The sequence below is a fragment of the Ranitomeya imitator genome, chromosome 5 (assembly GCF_032444005.1).
Source record: "Ranitomeya imitator isolate aRanImi1 chromosome 5, aRanImi1.pri, whole genome shotgun sequence".
Taxonomy (NCBI): domain Eukaryota; kingdom Metazoa; phylum Chordata; class Amphibia; order Anura; family Dendrobatidae; genus Ranitomeya; species Ranitomeya imitator.
In genome coordinates this window covers 278,589,809-278,612,996 of record NC_091286.1, presented here as the reverse complement: position 1 = coordinate 278,612,996, position 23,188 = coordinate 278,589,809, and the positions used below count along the sequence as shown (strand labels likewise).

Genomic DNA, 23,188 nt, shown 5'->3' with positions numbered 1-23,188 from the left:
CTTGTATACTGGTGTTACATGTCATTGTAACACTGCCTGTTATAATAATGAGACTGCTGAAAAGTATTCCTGAAAGAACAGGAAGTGTGCATCTAAAATAGCCTCAGAGCCCAGTGTGAAAATGTTAAGATTTTAAATTAATTTTAATATAGAGATTTTGATATTTCCATGTTAAAAAATTATATATATATCTATATATGTACATATATATATATATATATATACTAGATGGTGGCCCGATTCTAACGTATCAGGTATTCTAGAATATGTAGGTAGTATATAGCACAGGCTACATACTATATTGCACAATGACGTAGTATATAACACAACCGACGTAGTATATAACATAGCTACGTAGTATATAAGAGAGCTGCGTAGTATGTAACACAGTGTACGTAGTATATAGCAGAGCTACGTAGTATATAACACAGCCACGTAGTATATAACATAGCCATGTAGTGTATTGCACAGGTATGTAGTATATTGGTCAGCCGCGTAGTATATAGCAGAGTCACATAGTATATAGCAGAGCCACGTAGTATATAACATAGCCACGTAGTATATAACACAGTCACATAGTGTATTGCACAGCTATGTAGTGTATTGCACAGCTATGTAGTATATAACATAGCCACGTAGTATATTTGTAGAGGCACATAGTATATTGCATAGCATAGCCACGTAGTATATTATAGAGGCACGTAGTATATTGCATAGCTACGTAGTATATAAAAGAGCCACGTAGTATATTGCACAGCCACATAGTATATAAAAGAGCCACATAGTATATTGCACAGTCGACGTAGTATATTGCACAGCCACGTAGTATATTGGACAGTCACATTGTATATTGCACAGTCACATTGTATATTGCCCAGCTACATAGTCTATAGCACAGAGATGTAGTATATAACAGAGCCCACGCAGTATGTAACAGAGCCCACATAGTATATAGCAATGTGGGCACTATATGGGTGGTTAAAAAAGACTTAAAATAAAGAATAAACATATACTCACCTTCCGAAGGCCCCTTGAAGTCCTGGCGCCTGTGTGCGGTGCACGCGGCAGCTTCCAGTCCCAGGGTTGGTATGAGCGCAGGACCTGTGATGACATCGCGGTCACATGACCGTGACGTCATGGCAGGTCCTTCTCGCATAGCATCCTTGGCACTGGAACCTGCCGCTTGCACTGCCGAGGACAACGCGCCACGTCGGAGGGTGAGAATAACCTTTTTTTTTATTATTATTATTTGTAACATTATATCTTTTTACTATTGATGCTGCATATGCAGCATCAATAGTAAAAAGTTGGTCACACAGGGTTAATAGCTGCAGTAACGGAGTGTGTTACACCACGGTCCATTAACACTGGCATTAACTCTGTGTGAGCGCTCAGCGCTGACTGCAGGGCACTAAAGCAGCATCCATTTTGCTGACAGACTATGGCCGTCGCTGATTGGTTGTGGCAATGGTCATGGCACTTTGCCACGACCAATCAGCGACTTGGAGTTCCATGACAGATAGAGGCCGCGACCAATGAATATCCATGACAGACAGACAGAAAGACGGAAGTGACCCTTAGACAATTATATATATATATATACATATACATATATATGTATATATATATATATATATATATATATATATATATATATATATGCACTGCTCAAAAAAATAAAGGGAACACCTAAATGACAGAATATAACTCCAAGTAAGTTAAATTTCTGTGAAATCAAACTGTCCACTTAGGAAACAATACTGTTTGACAATCAATTTCACATGCTGTTGTGCAAATGGAATAGACAACAGATGGAAATTATTGGCAATTATCAAGACACACTCAATAAAGGAGTGGTTCTGCAGGCGGGGACCACAGACCACATCTCAGTACCAATGTATTCTGGCTTATGTTTTGGTCCCTTTTGACTGTTGGTTGTGCTTTCACACTCGTGGTAGCATGAGACGGACTATACAACCCACACAATTGGCTCAGGTAGTGCAGCTCATCCAGAATGGCACATCAATGCGAGCTGTGGCAAGAAGGTTTGCTGTGTCTGTCAGCATAGTGTCCAGAGGCTGGAGGCACTACAAGGAGACATGCCAGTACACCAGGAGACGTGGAGGGGGCCATAGGAGGGCAACAACACAGCAGCAGGACCGCTACCTCAGCCTTTGTGCAAGGAGGAACAGGAGGAGCACTGCCTGAGCCCTGCAAAATGACCTCCAGCAGGCCAAAAATGTGCATGTGTCTGCACAAATGGTTATAAACTGACTCCATGAGAATGGTCTGAGTGACCGACGTCCAGAGATGGGGGTTGTGCTCACAGCCCAACACCATGCAGGACGCATGGCATTTGCCACAAAACATCAGGATTGGCATATTCACCACTGGCGCCCTGTGCTCTTCACAAATGAAAGCAGGTTCACACTGAGCACATGTGACAGAGTCTGGAGACACCGTGGAGAGCGATCTGCTGCTTGCAACATCCTTCAGCAGGACCAGTTTGGCAGTGGGTCAGTAATGGTGTGGGGTAGCATTTCTTTGGAGGGCCACACAGCCCTCCATGTGCTCACCAGAGGTAGCCTGACTGCCATTAGGTACCGAGATGAGATCCTCAGACCCCTTGTGAGACCATGTGCTGGTGCGGTTGGCCCTGAGTTCCTCCACATGCAGGACAATGCCAGACCTCATATGGCTGTAGTGTGTTAGCAGTTCCTGCAAGATGAAGGCATTGAAGCTATGGACTGGCCCGCCCATTACCCATACCTGAATCCGATTGAACACATCTGGCAGATCATGTCTTGCACCATCCACCAGCGTCACATTGCACCACAGACTGTCCAGGAGTTGGCAGATGCTTTAGTCCGGCCTCATCAGGAGCATGCCCAGGCATTGTAACGAGGTCATACAGGCACGTGGAGGCCAAACACACTACTGAGCATCATTTCTTTGTCTTGAGGCATTTCCACTGAAGTTGGACCAGCCTGTAACTTCATTTTCCACTTTGATTTGGAGCATCATTACAACTCCAGACCTCCGTGGGATATTAGTTCTGATTTACGTTGATCATTTTTAGGTTTTATTGTTCTCAACACATTCCACTATGTAATGAATAAAGATTTACAACTGGAATATTTCATTCAGTGATAACTAGGATGTGGGATTTTAGTGTTCCCACTATTTTTTTTTGAGCAGTATGTATATATATATATATATATATATATATATATACATATATACACTGAGACATGATGTCCCAGATGTGTTCACTCGGATTCAGGTCTGGGGAATGGGCGAGCCAGTCCATAGCTTCAATGCCTTCATCTTGCAGAAACTGCTCACACTTCAGTGTGGTCTGTGAGCCACAACAGTTTGATTTACTTGGAGGTATATTCTGTTGTTTAAGTGTTCCCTTTATTTTTTTGAGCAGTGAATATATACAGTCAAATTCCAACATCATCTAGGAGAAAGTGTAGAATTATGGAAATCACTGTTTTTAAAAATACACCTAACACAAAAATCTAATTTAAGCAATAAGTCATTTTTTCATACACACGTGGTCAAAATTGTTGGTACCCCTCGTTTAATGACAGAAAAACCCACGATGGTCACAGAAATATCTTGAATCTGCCAAAAGCAATAGCAAATAAAAAATCTATGAAAATGAACAAATGAAAGTCAGACTTTGCTTTGCAACCATGCTTCCTGGGCAGAAATGATGGTACCCATAACTTAATATTTTATTGCAGAACCTTTTGAGGCAATCACTGCAATCAAATTCCTGTAACTGTCAATGAGACTTCTGCACTTCTTGACAGGTATTTTGGCCCACTCCTCAAGTGCAAACTTCTCCAGTTGTCTCGTGTTTGAAGATTGCCTTTTCCAGATGGAATGTTTCAGCTTTTCCCAAAGATGCTCAATAGAATTTAGGTCAGGGCTCATAGAAGGCCACTTCAGAATAGTCCAATTGACAATACCCTTCCTTCACCAGCCATTCCAAATTAGATTATGTGAGCATTGGTACCGGAGTGAAGAATGAGTCAGACAAAAGCTGGTTCAATCTCATTGCATGCTCGTGCTTCCACACATAGTGGCAACGTCACAGCAACTAACTGTTTATTTCATATACACAACATTATATGATCTATTGGGGGAAGGTGTGCAGAGGGCGGGGTTAGGTGGGGTTTAAGCAATATATCTAGTATTTAGTCCCTCTGGTTGGTCTGACATCATCTGATGGATCTTCCCTTCTCCACGTCGCTTTAAGTATCATTTCAAGAGAAATGATACTTGGCTAATGGAATGTGAAACTTGCTTCTTTAGCAGAATCAGAATTAGGGCAAAGGTGAATACTGGCAGCCATGTTAAATACAGTTACATTTGCATTAGCAAGCATAAAGGGGAAAAACTTATTGTTTCACAGCATAAGAATATAAAAGTACAAAAATGTATAAAAATATATATTTTCACCTTGACAATCCCCCCTAAACACTAAGTTTTTCCCTAAAAAGAAAAATCCTTCGAGACTGTCCATGTGATGGGGAAAGGGGAGGTGGATTTCTTCATCCAGACACCTCAGAAGCTCTCCCCTTGTGAGAGGCCTCCAGGCAGCTGAACCCTTCACTAGCTTCACGTGGAGTTCTCCCGCTGTCCCTAAACTAAATCTCTTAGCATCATCTGAGAATTGGTTTTTTTTTCTAACTTCTTGAGGGGGACGTACTTGGGGATCTCCCCTGGATCAGTGCCATCGCACTCTGGTGGGCCTACTTCTTGGTTGAGGAAGGTGCCAGTCGGAGTTGCCTCAGTGATAATCTTTTTATACAGGGGAATAACACAACAGAGGATTATCGATCCAACTACAAGGAGAGCAATCAGTACCAGACAGGCTTGTTGAAGGAATCCTTTGAGCCCACCCAACCAACCGGAAAGGAATGATGTGTGTACTCCAGCATTAGTTTTTAATTGTGCTGCTAACCCATTTATCTTTTTAAGGGCTATCATGGTCTTTCCATTTACCCCAGAGTTCTGAGGGATATAAGTACAACATTCCTCTCCCACCATCCCACAGACTCCTCCTTTCTCAGCTAAGATCGAATCAAGGGCTAGTCGGTTTTGGAGGGTCATTCTAGTGTTAGGGCCCAACTCCTCAACTATACCCTGGAAAGCATCACAGGTAAAATTGACAAACCTTTGTTCACTGTAATATATATGTAATTGATCCAATCAACATTTTTATTAATCTGCACTTGTGGATTAAAGAAGCAAAGCTAGCATAGATCTGGTTCTGGGCTTTAAATTGGTCAGGCACCCCCCTTGGCACTCCAATAGCATCAACAAATACTAATGGATCTTCTTCATAACTCATGTGGAGCTGATCGAGACTTCTCCTCTTTCTGGTATATTCATCAGGTGTCTCTGGATCCCAAGGTAAAATCTTGAACTGGATGGCTAATTTAACAAGGGTGCATTGACCTGTCCAGGCATTAGGCAACCTAGGACGGAGCTTACCATCTCCACATAACCAATAAATGTCGTACATATACTGTGTATGATTAGCTAACAAGTCAGTATCTAGGGAACTGTTCTCTTTGCAGAAACCTGTCTCGAAGACCCTACTGGTGTACCTGTAGTGTCGTGGGAATTATAACAGGAATAATTATCAGCTAATACGGTTATCCCCCCTGGGACCTTTAGTTTAGGTGCTTCATGAATTAGTGGGACATAATCTGAGCAATCAGTGGGCTTTAAACCCTTCAACAGATTCATTACACAGGCAGTAGTTTTAAGTATATCCAATATATCCCAAATTTGATCATCTGGATAATCTTTGGCCCTAACCAATTTATCCCACATTTGTATAACTGACAATTTTATTGGCTATACCCATCTGTACTACTAATCTTTCATGATATTGTACAAACTTATTATTCAAGGATATTGGGGAATTTAGACTGTCCCATGCGGTTACCAATATTATTATATGGAAATACGAAAAACTAAAACATTATGTCCCCTTATTTGCTACTAGTCTGTTTGACCAGCTTGCAGTGCGATACGTGGATCCATGTCGGCCTTCCTTCCAGCTTTACTGACATAGGAGTAATGAGGAGGACCTGGTAGGGACCATCATACAAGGGTTCTAATCCGTGTTTTCTGACATAGCTTTTCATGACCATAAAACCACCAGGCTTCAAATTGTGACCAATATCGGTTTCTGCTGAATCTGGAAGGAAAGAAGAAACTAAAACATGGGTGTTAGCAACATTTTTACTAAGCTGAATAACATATTGAACAGCACAGTCAGTTTCTTCTGGCAACTACTGAGACTTGAAAATTTGCAACTGAGAACCTAGCACCAAACAATATCTCATATGGGGACAGGCCATGTTTTGCAATAGGGGTAGTACGAATGTGTAAGAGCCCTGACCATGGAGCCGTAGTCTCCTGCATCAATTTGGTCAATTGTCTCCTCAGTGTGCCGTTCAGCCTCTTAACTTTACCACTGGATTGTGGATGGTACGAAGTATGGAGGGCTACAGTGGATCCAAGCATTGTCAGAACCTCCTGATACACATAAGAAGAAAAGGCCGGGCCTTGGTCACTTTCAACAACTTCTGGAACACCATTTCTGCATATAACTTCCATCACCAGTTTCTTTGCTGTGATCTTTGCAGTCACGTTGGTAACGGGGAATACTTCTGGCCAACTGGAGAACATATCGACAACCACCAGACAATATTCATACCTTCCAGACTTAGGCAACGTGATGAGGTCCACCTGGACCCTTTGGAAAGGATAGTCAGGCTTAGCAAGGTGCTTCGGGGGTACACGTTGAAGTTGACCGGGATTGCAGGTCCGACAGATACCTCGATGTGTGGGCCCATGCGCCCACGTGGCAATAGCAGGGTACATCCGCTTAGGGAGACACACAAGTTGGTCCTTTTTCCAGAGACCATGTCCATACGTGCTTCATCAGCTTTCCAGTGCTTCACTTCTTCCTTTGGAGACATTCTCTGCATCGTCATTAAGCGGTCTCGCGGGTTCCGACAGAAGACCTTAGTCTGGCATAGATCATCAGGTTCCTGTAGAGTCAGTGTTTCTTGTAACTGTTTACGCTGAGAGCGTGTGGTCACCATAGCTGGTATGGGCAGTTCAACAGGCAGAAGAGCAGCGGCTTTTGCTTGCATATCCGCAAAGGCGTTACCACCAGTCTGTGGACTGTTCCATAGTACCGTGCTCCTTAACTTTGATAATGGCCACCTGAGTAGGTAATTCGATTGAGTCCATGAGGGTTTTAACAGCTTCAGCATTCTTCACTGGAGTCCCGGCGGTAGTAATAAACCCTCGATTGGCCCATAGGGCTCCGAAATCATGAGCAATACCAAATGCATACTGTGAATCCGTATATATTAGCCCGCCTGTCTTTGGCCAGAACACATGCAGTAGACAGATCCTGAAGTTCTACTTCTTGTGCTGACAGGGAGGGAGGGAGTGCAGCTCCATGCAATACAGTGTCTTCTGTAGTAACAGCGTATCCGGTGTGAAATCTGCCAAAATCATCACCATATCTTGAACAGTCTTTCAGGGCCTTGTAGAGAGGTTGCATTATGCGGGATGCGTCCGGTATCCACTGACAACAATAAATACATAGTCCAAGAAAACGCTGGAGTTCAGTCTCATCTTTTGTAGCTGACGGCTATTTTTCTTTCTTCTGTGAGGTGTCTGGCACCCTGAAGGAGACAGTGACCCAAAAATATCACTTGACCAAGGCAGAACCGAAGTTTCGAGGCCGAAACCCGACAGTTCAGATCTGCTGGATACTTGAGAAGGCTAACAGTGGCAACAATGGCTTCCTGCTCTGTCTGTGCACACAACAAAAGATTACCCACATACTGAAGCAGCGTGACATAAGGATATTCTAACTGCCAGGGTAAAAGACATTGGCCCATATTTTTTGCAAACTGATTGGGACTGTTTTGGGCCCCTTGTGGCATAACTGTCCACATCAATTGTCATCCCTGATAAGTGAATGCAAACAGAAACTGGCAATCTGGGTGTTTTGGAATGCTGAAGAAGGCATTGGCAAGGTCGATAACTGTGAACCAAGCAGCGTCTTGAGGTATCTGGGACAAGAGTATGTGGATTAGGCACCACTGGAGTTTCTAGAACAGTAGCTGCATTAACTGCCCGTAGGTCTTGTACCAGCCGGTACACAGGGGGTTGGCTGGGTGGGGTCTTTCTCTTAACGGGAAACAAGGGCGTGTTACATGGGGAAACACAGGGTACCAGGGCACCATTATCGAGTAACGTTTGTATTTGCCCCTTGAGGCCCTGCTCCTGATCATATTTCAAAGGGTACTGATGGACTTTGGGAAAAAGGGCACCAGGTTTGAGAAACACTTTTACTGGTTCTACAGGTATTATTGGGGTGAATCTGGGCCTATCAGGGCCATCATAACCGTGGGAAGGGCATGTAAGATACACATCTCATTATGTTCATCTGCATAGGGGTTATATAACGTAAATACCATTTGACCATCATCTTGGAATTATACTCTGGAGCGGAACTGTGATAATAAATCTGCCCCCAGTAAATTTACCGGACATGAGGGAGAGATTACGAACCGAGCAGTAACTTCAGGGAAAGATCCCACAGGGATGGGTTTTGTAAGAGTATATTTATTGGGTCTGCCATCTACTCTAATTGAAACAAGCTCTTGGTCTGAGAATTAACATAGCAAGGGAGATTCCCAGACTCAGGGTTAAAGTGGATATTGGAGTATGGGACTAGATTTGTGTAGGGGAGGGGGGCTGGAGCCTGGGCCACTGATAAGGAACGAGCTGTGTCCTTGTACTGCGGGGGCTAGAGAGCGCAGCTGCTGATTTAACCTCTAATCTCACTGCTGTTACAGAATGGGTTAAGTTCTTCTGGAAACTTTGTACTACTTTTAATGCATCGTCCGGAGTGGAATTCTCGATGTCAGGTCTAACTGACATTATTGCCTCTTTCAATTCAGATTTAAGGCCGGACATCAAAGCTACTGCAAAAAGGTGTGAATGGGCTTTATTATACAGTGAAAACCCCAAATCTTTAAGTACTACCATGAGACGCCCATAGAACTTCTCAGCAGTCTAGGATATATTGGTGCCTTCGGGTTAAGGGGCACAGAGCTTACAGTCGGGAGAAGAGACTTAATTTCCTGGGGAGGGACCATATTACCTAACAGGGAGCCCCCCTGTACCAAATTTCTTATTGTTTGCTTTCCCAACACATTAATCTCAGTCACTTTCTCAGTTCCTTCTTGCACCACAAAACATCCAGTTTTTTGTCATAGCAATAGACAATTTTCCTTTTTCAATGTAACAATCTAAAACAAAACACCATATTTTACTTTAAACTTACAATAATTCTTACTATACAAGGAGAGGACGCAGCGACTCGCCCCCTCCATACCAGAAACACGGAACAGATAAGAACATCACAGCATTCCTCAACACAAAAGAAAGCAATAGCGCAGTGGTTTGACCCCTCCCATCGGGTGTCTCGGAAAACCACACAGAGTAACGGAATACAGCAGTTCTCAGACTTAATTAATTTCTACAAAACCTTCACACAATTCATATGCCAGAACACCTTAGAAAAACCAATGATTGAGACATTTTATAACCAAACACGGGCTCTGCATCCTATGATCCTCCCTCTCCATCAACCTCTTTCCATCCCTCGTTCTTTAAACCTCGCGCAACTCGCAGATGAGCTTGCGCTTGTTCTAACAATCCTTTATCTTTCAACATGCCCCTTTTGTTCTCTATGAGATGGTGCCATGTAGACAGCTGCAATCTCCCTGACGAGGGCAATCCTACATGCTTGTACAACCTCTCAACATTCTTGACTGCCTTCTTGCCCTCCCGTGACTCTACTATTGTCTTGACTTCCACAGCATCCTCACTTAACTCGTGGGGCACGGACTTCTTCTGCTTCAAGAGACGCAACATGACTCACAGAATACTACGCCCTGCTGCAGCCCAGGATCGCTGACAGCGACAACAACACTATGTCCTTAAAAAAACACGGAGCCTCTCATTCGACGTGCTATGAATAAAGAGCCTCGCGCTCGATATCCTGTCCCTAACCTGAACACTAGTGATTACAGTCTGCCCTGTCACGATATTCTAAACAGTCGGGAGGCGGTCTCCTAGTGAGAGTCCTCCACAGAAAAACAGGTGGTCCCCTCTCGGGACGTCTTAATTACCTAGTTGGTACAATATCACAGAGGCTGCGTCTCCTGTCCCTTTCTCAAAGCCGCCCCAATCTACAACTTCCTCAATCTTTCACTCTATCACTACTAGGCAATAGTCACGGCTAGGGTGGTTGAATGGAGTACAATGACCGGTGGAGGAGGTGTGATGTACACGAGGACGCGCAGAATGCGACGTCTCTCAGTTGCTGGTTCGAAGCGTGGCACGGGATCGCGCTCGGTCTCACCACTCGACCCGTCACTCCCCAGACCCAAGGAGACCACAGACTAACCAATAACGGCTGAAACACTAGCAAGTGTGACACATACATAGTATGTGATCTCCACTTACCGTGTTTGGAGGGTGATCAGTCCTCGAGGTCAGCCACTACGGGTGTCGTCCACGGACGTCCAGGCATGGGTCCAGGGGGTCTCGGATCGCGGGCCACGCCCCACGTTGGTTGCGGCAAATTGTCGGGGTCGTCACGACAATACCCTTCCTTCACCAGTCATTCCAAATTAGATTATGTGAGCATTGGTACCGGAGTGAAGAATGAGTCAGACAAAAGCTGGTTCAATCTCATTGCATGCTCGTGCTTCCACACGTAGTGGCAACGTCACAGCAACTAACTGTTTATTTCATATACACAACATTATATGATCTATTGGGGGAAGGTGTGCAGAGGGCGGGGTTAGGTGGGGTTTAAGCAATATATCTAGTATTCAGTCCCTCTGGTTGGTCTGACATCATCTGATGGATCTTCCCTTCTCCACGTCGCTTTAAGTATCATTTCAAGAGAAATGATACTTGGCTTCTGGAATGTGAAACTTGCTTCTTTAGCGGAATCAGAATTAGGGCAAAGGTGAATACTGGCAGCCATGTTAAATACAGTTACATTTGCATTAGCAAGCATAAAGGGGAAAAACTTATTGTTTCACAGCATAAGAATATAAAAGTACAAAAATGTATAAAAATGTATATTTTCACCTTGACACAATGATTTCCTCTTAGCCATTCTTGGGTGTTTTTAGCTGTGTGTTTTGGGTCATTATCCTGTTGCAAGACCCATGACTCACCGATTCCAAGATTGTAGACACCTGTGATGCTAGTTAGTGGACACACCTTGATTTAACATGTCCCTTTTGTCACATTATTTTCAGGGGTACCATCATTTCTGTCCAGGCCTATTTCTTGAGTTTTATTTTTTTTAATTCTGTGGAAGTATGGTTGGAAAGCAATGTCCTTTTTTGCTGTATAATTCATAGATCTTTTATTTATTATTACTATTGTCAGATTCAGGTTATTTCTGTGACCATTGTGGGTTTTTCTGTCATTAAACAAGGCGTACCAACAATTTTGACCATGTGTGTATGTGTATTTTTGTTACCATAAAAGCAGGGGGGCCCCGACACATTTCTTGCACAAGCTGTCAGTGTCCGCCCCTGTTTCTAGGGGTGGACCTCTTTCTAGAATCTGCTGGAAAATATCTCAGCTTTTCCATAGACTCCCACTATACTCGTTACTCGAATCAAGCATGCGAATATTAGAAATTGCTTGGTTCGATCAACGAGCACCCGAGCATTTTAGTGCTCTCTCATCTCTACTCTCTATCAACAGGGAGAAAAACTGTATTGAACACTGCTTATGTGAATTTACACCTGTAGAAACCCATGCTTAAGCTATATATTTGGAACTTGCACAAAGGCAATAAATAGCAATGTTAGACTTGTGCAATCATAAGCATGCGAATCATGAGAGCGTTTATCCATGAGCAAAAATAGGTTGTTTTATAATAAGCTCCTACACCTAAGGCAGAAAATAGATGAATGACTATGAGATATAGACTGAAATCATCTCAAAGATTTATAGAGTAATGCTAGAGATTCAATATTCCTGTTGCTTACCTTTTCTTGTTCTTAAAAAAAGATCATAGCTTAATTTCATGAGTTATGCATGAAAAATTAAGCAGAATCTTTAACATCAACTGTAATTGCCATAAACAAAATTCCCAATGCAGAGTGATTTATTACCTTGGTACCAGGGGCAGCATGGGCCAGGTGAGTAGAGGGTCTGATGACGCATATTCAGATGAAATATATTGCATTGCAGAGACCCGCCGGCTCCCTGCACTGCAATACATACTACCTTTGATATTGGCTTGCCCATCATAGGCTGTCATGGCAAAGTCAGCTGCGGCCTCTGCATCAGCTGCACGTCGTGATAAAGGGGAAGGTACGAAGATTTTTTTTTCAAATGTGTTGGACATGAATAGCAAATCAGGGGACATTATAACAGGAAGGGACTCAGGATAGAGGACATTATAACAGGAAGCGGCTAAGGATAGTGGACATTATTACTGGAAAGGGTCCAGGATGGGGGACAATATACCCGGAAGGGGCCCAGGATTGGGGGACATTATACCAGGAAGGGGCCCAGGATGGGGCTACATTATACCAGGATGGGGCTACATCATACCAGGAAGGGGACCAGGATGTGGGGCATTATACCAGGAAGGGGACCAGGATGGGGCTACATTATACCAGGAAGGGGACCAGGATGGGGGACATTATAACAGGAAGGGGCTCAGGATAGAGGACATTATAACAGGAAGGGGCTAAGGATAGTGAACATTATTACTGAAAAGGGTCCAGGATGGGGGACATTATACCAGGAAGGGGCCCAGGATTGGGGGACATTAAACCAGGAAGGGGCCCAGGATGGGCTACATTATACCAGGAAGGGGACCAGGATGGGGACATTATACCAGGAAGGGGACCAGCATGGGGGACATTATACCAGGAAGGGGCTCAGGATGTGGGGCATTATAACACAGCTAAAGATGGTCCACCTCAATTCGAGGGCCAGTGATTTGTGAATAGCTCACAAGCTAAGATTTGCCAGCCAGCTCTTTAGTACCATATATCAATTGTCCTCCTGCTGTATTGATCACACAATGCCCATTGTTTATACAATTGAAGAATGTTCCATTCAAAACTTATTTCATTACAATGAGTGTACGACTGATCATACCAATAATATATGTCTTTCATTTTTAGGAGATCATAACCAGATATGAAAACTGTCTTACACATGAAACATTTGCTGAAACCTTCTTTACTGTAAAAGGACTGGATCCATACACAGAATTTGACTTTGCAGTTACTCCGTACACATATTGGGCCAAGGGAATTACAATCTCACTTACGCTCCATGCACCAGAAGGAGGTATTACATTACTTATCTATTCCTATATCATATTAAAGAGAACGCAATTGAATCATATTAGTAAAATGAAAGGTTGGCTCATACCCATGTACATCATTTGGATTTTTTTCCACTTTAATGTCAGAGTGGTTATATGCCATTGATTTGTCTTTTAATTCAAGCAGAAATTATTCTCTTTATGGCAAAAAAAATCCCATTGCTTCTGTTTCTGAAGTACATTGTTCTGTATCTTTGCTTTTAACACAATTGACAAAATATGTGATGTTAGTGTCATTAAAGCATTAATTCTATTGTTATAAAGGTTCCTACTTGTAATATGTCTCTCATCCCTATTTGATGACTTTTTTATGAGCACAGCTATTTCAAATTACCTTGATACGCTGTCAAAGTGTCCATAGATACGGAGAGACAGTTCCAAAAAGTTAACTTCTGTTAATAAATAAATGCTGTTATTGATCTTGTCAAACAATAGAGCTAAACTGAAAATTCCGTGGCCCATTCAATTTAGGTGCCCTTACCCTTAGACATAACTGAAGCACCGACAATACGGAATAGTTCTGGATACAATTCAGCACGGGGTGATTATGATAACAGCGAGGAAATGAGACTATTGTAATACAATAACAGAATAATAAAAATAATAATAATAAAGTTTAGTCTTTAAAGGGATCCTGTCACCCCCAAAATCGAGGGTGAGCTAAGCCCACCAGCATCAGGCGCTTATCTACAGCATTCTGTAATGCTGTAGATAAGCCCTCAGTGTAACCTGAAAGATGAGAAAAAGAGGTTATATTATACTCACCCAGGGGCGGTCCCGGTCTGGTCCGATGGGTGTCGCGGTCCAGTCCAGTGCCTCTTATCTTCATCAGATGACGTCCTCTTCTTGTCTTCACGCTGTGGCTCCAGCGCAGGCGTACTTTGTCTGCCCTGTTGAGGACAGAGCAAAATACCGCAGTGCGCAGGTGCTGGGCCTCTCTGACCTTACCCGGCGCCTGCGCACTGCAGTACTTTGCTCTGCCCTCAACAGGGAAGACAAAGTATGCCTGCGCCGGAGCCCCAGCGTGAAGATAGGAGGCGCTGGACCGGCCCATCGGATTGGACTGCCCGCCCAGGTGAGTATAATCTAACCTCTTTTTCTCATCTTTCAGGATACATCGGGGGCTTATCTACAGCATTACAGAATGCTGTAGATAAGTGCCTGATGCTGTTGGGCTTAGCTCGCCTTCGATTTGGGGGGTGACAGGTTCCCTTTAAAAGTCAGTTATTCTCATATGAAAAGTGTTTCAAATCTGTAATAAACTCTTACTTTGGATTAATGAAAACTATAATGCATCATGCAATAATAACATGCAATGAATAACCAATAAACAGGCATAAATAACAAACTAAATACTTGACTAATAAGACACCAAATGACAGACTAATACATATAAAACAAGAGTAAAAGCAGAAATGAAAGATGAAAGCAGGGAAACATAGACAGCATGAACCATAAATGATCAAGTGTCCTAATATTAAACATAAAGTGCAAGTGCACAGGAAAAATATGCATGGTAATTAGAAATGGAAACCTATAAAATATAAATATATCACATACATGTGCTGCTGATCAGTGTAAAAAAGAGAGAGTGAAAAACTGTGAAAATACTAAGAGGAAAAGAAAGGTAATGGAAAAAGTCACTGACCCGAGTTCATGATGAGAATGCTGCTGCCACCCCTCACTCCAGCGCATGTTTCCCACAGGCTTCCTTCCATGATGTAGGTAAAGTCCAAGGTTGTATCACTGAGTTTACTGGGTGCAGCAGTTCTGACACAACCAGAGTTTTTAGATGTGGAATATGGCATAGCTGAGAAAACGAACACCATCCACACCAGTCTTTTTGTGTACATAGTCTATTGACAGTGAGCTGCTTATCACAGGAGGGGATGTGCACATTCCAGCTGACAATGATAATTACCCAGTGATAAAACCTTCAGTGAAAGTAAACAACATCATGCACCTTAATAAATTACACATCATTGAATTCAGTAATTTAGACTTACACAGGGGCCCCTGGTTTGGGTCCACAGAGTTGCTGCAGGCCGATGAAGTGAGGTTGCAGAGGTTGATCAGAAAACTGTGTCTATGCTAGAAGGTTAGATACAGGAACAGCATCATCTGGCAGAAAAGTAGTTTAAACACAAAGTTCAGAAACATTCATCAAATAGGCTGAACAAATACTGAATAACGTGAGTGTACCTAAGCAAGTATAAACTATAACTGCCACTGAGTTTAAGTAGGTGTTGGTGGTCTTTCCCATTGGTCACAGCAGAAAGCTGATTACCCTTACTGGACATAACACACCCTTAATTGATAGACTTTGTGACTCTACTATGGCTGGATTGAGCCTGCATCGCCCAGAGCTTCTGATCTGGAAGTCTACGTCATAGCCAGCACCCACCACAAATAAATACACTAGAATCATAGAATGTTAGAGTGGGAAGGGACCTCAAGGGTTATCGTGTCCAACCCCCTGCTCAATGCAGGATTCACTAAACCATCTCAGACTGATGTCTGTCCAGCCTCTGTTTGAAGACTTCCATTGAACGAGGACTCACCACCTTTCACGGTAGCATGTTCCACTCATTGATCACCCTCACTTCTTATACAGATCAGTGTCCGGTCCATAGTCCTGAAAAGCATATTTAGATATTAGAAAACCATGGCTTTCTTACACATTCGGTGCACTCTCTCTACATCAGTCCCTCTCTTCTCAACTCTCCCATGTACAACTCTCAGGCTCTACCGACATTTTTCAATCACTCTAAACCATCCACTACCACCTTACATTGCATAAAAAATAAAATAACCACTTCCATAAATCATGAAACATCTGCTCTTTCTTTTTTTTCTCCTCCGAGTTTCTGACAACATCTTTTCCCTAAGCCTGGGCTTTCTTCGAGCAGTATTTATAACTCTCTTCCTGCTGCACATCCGTGCTAATTTTATTGGCATTCAGTGCTTGCCTTCTCCTGCCTTTTTTAATTGTACACTCTGGAACTCACGGTTAGCAGGTAACAAACTCCCCTAAACATTTTACTTTCTAATTCCCTTAACCTTCTGGCTCTCACTGAAACCTGAATTCAGCAGTCGGACACCAATGCCACTGCTGTAATTTTGTATGGTGGACTACAATTTTGACATATCCCCAGACCTAAGAGCAGACAAAGTGGAGATGTGGGAATGTTCCTTTCCTCACAATGTGCTTTCCAGGTTATCCCCCCAGTACCCTCACTTATGTTTCCTTCCTTTGAAGTCCACATTATCAGACTGTTCAAATCCTTCTTCCTGTGAGTGATGGTTGTGTATCGCCCCCCAGGCAAAACCAACCAGTTCCTGGGTCACTTTGCGTTCTGGCTTCCACACTTTTTATCCTGTGACAATCCCACTCTCATTATGGGGGGACTTTAATATCCCAATTAATAATCCGCACTCCATTCCTTCATATCTCCTATAGTCTCTCTACTCAGTTATCACCACCTACCTTACTAAAATATTTAACCTCTCGTGTTCTTTCGGTATCTTTCCTTCTTCATTCAATCATGCAGTTTACTTAAAAAATCACTCCTCAACCAGAACGCACTGCGAAATGCGGACCTGTTTCTAATCTTCCCTTCATTTCTAACCTCCTGGAACACTTGTCCACTGTCGTCTAATATGCTATCTCTGAGAATACTTTCTTCTTGATCCTTTAAAATCAGGTTTCCCCTCTTTACACTCTACTGAAAATACCCTTACTAAAGTATCTAATGATTTACTAACCATTAAATCTTATTTGTTACTGCTGTCTGCTGATTCTCCTATAACTCTCTGCTGCTTTTGACTTGTGTATCACCAGCTGGGTGAGCTAGGCTCTGGCTGGGCCAGTCAACAACGTGTTCTGTGCTGATGTGAGCAGGTATCAGGATGCAGTAATGGTCGGAGGCATAACAAGGGTTTACAAGGGATTTTAATGGAACAGCGTTACTCCACGCAAGGAGAGGGTCAATGGGGGAGATAAGGATACTAAAACGGTGTTTGGTGGACGTAGGTATAGCAGGGGCAATAGAGGGTTGAGGAAAGTACAGAGGTATCAAACTTATCAGTTGGCGGTGTTGAGGATCAGTCTCTGTGAAGATAGCGGTGACGTTCCGGCCTGAACGCTTGAAGAATCCTGCGGCGTCCTGGTTGGAGATGGGTCCTGGGTTCCGGTGTCGGAAAGGATTCTGGAATGTCCTTTCGTGGGTCCTGTTACCACGATGGGTCACGATGGAGAGAGGACAGTCCTTTATTTTTAAGCGTCGGCACAACGCTAATACAGGCGGGAGAGTCTATGTACGATGGCCGCACTCGGTTTATGGCCAGGATCTCGAGTCTCGAGCGGCGCCCTCTGTGGTCTGGTTATGGGGAGGGCTCACTCACGCTCAGTGACACTGTGGGAGTGGATGTCAGGGTTCTTAGGAGACATCTCTTCCTAAATTTTCTCCATTAAGTCTCTGTAGGCCTCCCTGACTTAAGCCTATTATGTCCTGACTGTTTAGCGTAGGAGGGTTCTCACTCTGCCTCCGCACACTACAGCTTCCAGCCAACTGAGTCCCTGTTCCTGTGCACGGTTCCCCTCTTATACCTTTCACGCCCCCTGATTGATCTCAAGTTCAAAGGTCTGTCCGGGGCACTAATATCACCCCTCTGCATCTTGGGTGACAGCACCGATGGTTCCGGACTCGTCTCGGACAGGGCACCCCGAGGCTGGCTCTCCTCCTTACCCTGACATTGAGTTACCTAGGTATTCTGGGTGATTTCAGCTGTGACACTTGTGATTTGATAATTATGACTTTGGACTGTAATACAGACTGGATCTCTGGATCGGTGCAAGATAAGTAATGCAACGCATTTGGAGCGCCCCCAAGGGCAGCGGGGTACTCGGTACCGGGTCCTTCGGTTCACGGGGAGAGGTCACATGGCTGACCCAGTCCATGGCCCTGGAGCATCCATGTAAAAGGGAAAGGTCTTTAAGGGGAATATTCGTGATGCCACCTGTGGTATTTGGTCAGGGTGACCGACGCTGCTTTAAGGGGTCCGCTGGGGTGCTGTTATGGCAGCTAGATGGTATACCTTCCCATAGGTGAAGTATGTCCCCAGGGCTTCCCAGTGTGTAGATGGTGGATGGTGAGAGGCACAGTGAAGAACGAAGATGCAAGATTGCAGTCTCTTTACCTTTACTGAAGACTTCAGCATCCACAGGTCAGGGCACCAGATCACAGAGCAGAGTCTGGCTGGTTTGGAGGCAAATCCAGAGTCCCCTTATCCAGGTAGAAATCAGTAGCCTTCCTCTAGAGCCATGGTGTTGTAGTCCCTTACTGCTAAGCTTCTCATAAGGTCCTTACAGATGTTGTAGATGTTATGTCTCTCTCTCTGTCCCCCAGATGGAAAGGACAAACCCGTATGACCGGTGGTTTGAGGCCTTTTACAGGGACTCTATCATGTCCCAGCCTCTAAAGGGGTGCCACCTTGCCTCCTGGGCGTAGGGGCAGACAGGTAACATGAAATTAGCTGTCCTGCTGGTCTCTGGAGCAAGGCATAAAGGATCATTGCTCCCTCGGTGTTCCGGCTACCAGGATCCTGAGCCTCAGAAGGAGGCAGCCTGTGTAGGGCTGTTCCCCTCCTGGAATCCACTCCTTTGCTACGACTTCTTCACCCTCTCTAAAATACAGTTCTCCTTCAGTGTCTCTTTCTAGAAGCTGCAGCTCTCAGGGCATGCACAGCTCTGTGTCCTTCTGTCTCGATCTCTGACAGGATCCCACCCCTGTCAGGGACCAACTACCTGAGCGAAGCTCAGCCAGCAACTAATTAACTTCCTCCCCAGGCAACCAGTTTTACCTAAGTGTGAAGAGTGCCCTAATAAATAGGAGCAGAGCTCCCCGTGGTGGCCTGGAGTGCGAAATGTGTTGCATGTTTGTGATACCTGGATTCAGTTGTCCTTTGCCTCCAAACGTAACATCACTCCCCCCTAGAGGAAAATGACATTACTGCAATGACCAGGACCCTGGGGCGCTGCACATTCACAGATGTATATCTATCCATGATGTTGTTCCATTAGGGCACATTTGAAAATGGATTATGAATCTTGGCTATAGTAAAATTGATCCTTAAAGGGGCTATCCAATGAACAACATTTATCATCCATCCAGAGAACGACCAGGTGTTCAATCAATGGGACCCCCACAAATCCTGAGACTGCGGTCCTTTGCACTTTTAGCAATTGGAACAGTTGTGTGCAGACATGACAACTGCTCCATTGACTGACTGTGGCAGTGGTGGTCACACATGCAGACTATGGTGGTGGTCAAACATACACGCTTCTGCTCCCATAGACAGATAGAAGTGAATAGAGTAGAGGGCAAACATTCATTACAACACAACGGGTCTTTAAAACCCTCCTTTCAGGAGCAGTTGGGGTAGGGAAGATCAAGTGGCCACACTAAACGACATTAGTCTGCTCACTAATGCATTAGCAGTGTGGGAAATGGTGTTAGACAAGGTTTTTTTGTGACAATCAAAGTGTTCAAATTTGAAACCGACAATTTCAGGAAATTCGATTCAAACTTGATCCTCTGTGGATTGATCTACTCGCTTCTAGTAGTAAATGCTGTTGACTCATGACAATACTTATTTTTAGTAATATTTCCTATTATACTTTACATGATGCACAGCTTCATGAATTTTAAATCAGCAAACCATGTCATTGAAATTGCTTATGTATCTCTGTTTTCCTTTGCAGTTCCGTCCTCACCTGTAAATCCTCGGGTATACAAGTTGCAAAATGCAAGTGTATTTGACACAACACATGTTGGATTGGAGTTAAGATGGGATGCTCCAATAAGGAGCAATGGTGTATTGATAAACTATGCGATTTCCTACAGAGTGATGAATGAAAGTAATGATGCCCAAACAGTTGGTGTGTGGGTTACTGTGAACACCACAGCGTTGTCATTTATTCTCCACGGTGTAAGTCCAGGACTGCTTCTTCAGTTTCAGGTAAAACCTCTTATTAATCTCTTTACTAAATGAGTTTATCAATCTTTCTCAGCTGGACACACAGTGTGCAGGTCCTCAGATACTTACAAGTATCTGCCTTTCTGTGCATTATAAATCTATATTATACATAAAATACAAAGAGGAGCAGCAGGGAAGTATTTGGGGTGTGGGCTCACCTATCACCGCTGTGCTACGTATTATCATTATGTACAGTGGATATAAAAAGTCTACACAACTTGGTTAAAATGACAGGTTTTTGTCCTGTAAAAATATTATACCAAGAAAAATCGCTTAAGATTTTTTTTCCACCTTTAATGTCACCTGTAATGTGTACAAATCCATTGAGCAACAAGGTGAAATCATTTTGAGGGGAGAAATAAAACTAAAACTAATATATTATGGTTGCATAAGTGTTAACACTCACTTATAACTGGGGATGTGCTTGGGTTCAGAATTAGGCAATCTACATATAAAAACCAGAAAATCTGTGTGTGGTAGCCCGATGAGTACAAAAACCACACATTCACCAGATTTGAGTGTAATTTAGCTAGGCCAATGTTTAACCCCAGACTAAAAATACTGCGAACGTTAAAACTCAAAATCCACCCATAACCCTTTCACGAGATTTGGCCTTCTGAATTAAGGCTCAATAGAAATAATGTCGAAAATGGGTGTTGGTGTGTTGAATGCAAAACAACAGTTTTTGTCTAAAGGGTCTTAAAGAATTAAAGCGACATCACCCAAAGAGTTCCTCTTAAAGGGGCAGCAATCATATAGTTGCTAAGGTGGGGCAACCTGATATGCCGCTCTAAAGTCTGTAATAATAGCAACGGCTGTTGCAGAAGTAACTGGGGCCTCATTTATGAAACTAGCCTCTCAGTAAGATCATTCTGGTTGCCTACAGCCACTACAGAAGTAACTGGGGCCTCATTTATGAGACTAGCCTCACAGTAAGATCATTCTGGTTGCCTACAGCCACTGCAGAAGTAACTGGGGCCTCATTTATGAGACTAGCCTCACAGTAACATCATTCTGGTTACCTACGGCCACTGCAGAAGTAACTGGGGCCTCATTTATGAGACTAGCCTCACAGTAAGATCATTCTGGTTGCCTACAGCCTCTGCAGAAGTAACTGGGGTCTCATTTATGAGACTTGCCTCACACTAAGATCATTCTGGTTGCCTACAGCCACTGCAGAAGTAACTGGGGTCTCATTTATGAGACTAGCCTCACAGTAAGATCATTCTGGTTGCTTACAGCCACTGCAGAAGTAACTGGGGCCTCATTTATGAGACTAGCCTCACACTAAGATCATTCTGGTTGCCTACAGCCACTGCAGAAGTAACTGGGGCCTCATTTATGAGACTAGCCTCACAGTAAGATCATTCTGGTTGCCTACAGCCACTGCAGAAGTAACTGGGGCATCATTTATGAGACTTGCCTCACACTAAGATCATTCTGGTTGCCTACAGCCACTGCAGAAGTAACTGGGGCCTCATTTATGAGACTAGCCTCACACTAAGATCATTCTGGTTGCCTACAGCCACTGCAGAAGTAACTGGGGCCTCATTTATGAGACTAGCCTCACAGCAAGATCATTCTGGTTGCCTACAGCCTCTGCAGAAGTAACTGGGGTCTCATTTATGAGACTTGCCTCACACTAAGATCATTCTGGTTGCCTACAGCCACTGCAGAAGTAACTGGGGTCTCATTTATGAGACTAGCCTCACAGTAAGATCATTCTGGTTGCTTACAGCCACTGCAGAAGTAACTGGGGCCTCATTTATGAGACTAGCCTCACACTAAGATCATTCTGGTTGCCTACAGCCACTGCAGAAGTAACTGGGGCCTCATTTATGAGACTAGCCTCACAGTAAGATCATTCTGGTTGCCTACAGCCACTGCAGAAGTAACTGGGGCATCATTTATGAGACTTGCCTCACACTAAGATCATTCTGGTTGCCTACAGCCACTGCAGAAGTAACTGGGGCCTCATTTATGAGACTAGCCTCACACTAAGATCATTCTGGTTGCCTACAGCCACTGCAGAAGTAACTGGGGCCTCATTTATGAGACTAGCCTCACAGTAAGATCATTCTGGTTGCCTACAGCCACTGCAGAAGTAACTGGGGCCTCATTTATGAGACTAGCCTCACAGTAAGATCATTCTGGTTTCCTACAGCCACTGCAGAAGTAACTGGGGCCTAATTAATGAGACTTGCCTCACAGTAAGGGTAAGTGCACACGTTGCGGATTTGCTCTTGTAAAAATCTGCGAAGATTCTTCCTCTCTTGGCAGAAAACGCAGTTGAAAATCCGCGTGTTTTTATGTGTTTTTTATTCGGATTCGGTTCAGATTTTCACATGGATTTCCAAGTGTTTTTGTAAGCTAAATAAGGATATATTATTTAGCAGAAAAAAGAATTATGATGTAATTTACTAGTCCAAACCCTTCTTTTACATTCTCCATTGAAGACCATAATATCATACCATGTTCAAATATAATGTTTGAACACACAAAGCAAATATAAGTGTATAATATATGTGTGTGCAATTCCAAGCCCTAGGTTTAGTAATGAACAGGTGTCAGCCAGATACCCTCATTAATAAAATGGTAAATAGTTAAATAAGAGACACACACACAAAATCTGCGTGAAACGCAATA

General features: G+C 43.5%; 1 protein-coding gene across 7 annotated transcripts in view; it reads left to right on the top strand.

Annotated features, from left to right (window-relative positions):
- Positions 1–23,188, top strand: part of ROS1 (ROS proto-oncogene 1, receptor tyrosine kinase) — a 416,131-nt gene that overhangs the window by 109,361 nt on the left and 283,582 nt on the right. For all 7 annotated transcript variants that reach the window (XM_069726197.1, XM_069726196.1, XM_069726195.1 and 4 more), the window contains 2 exons: positions 13,299–13,467; positions 20,268–20,524. In XM_069726197.1, coding sequence (XP_069582298.1) covers positions 13,299–13,467; positions 20,268–20,524 — 426 coding nt within the window. The remainder of the gene's footprint in view (positions 1–13,298; positions 13,468–20,267; positions 20,525–23,188) is intronic.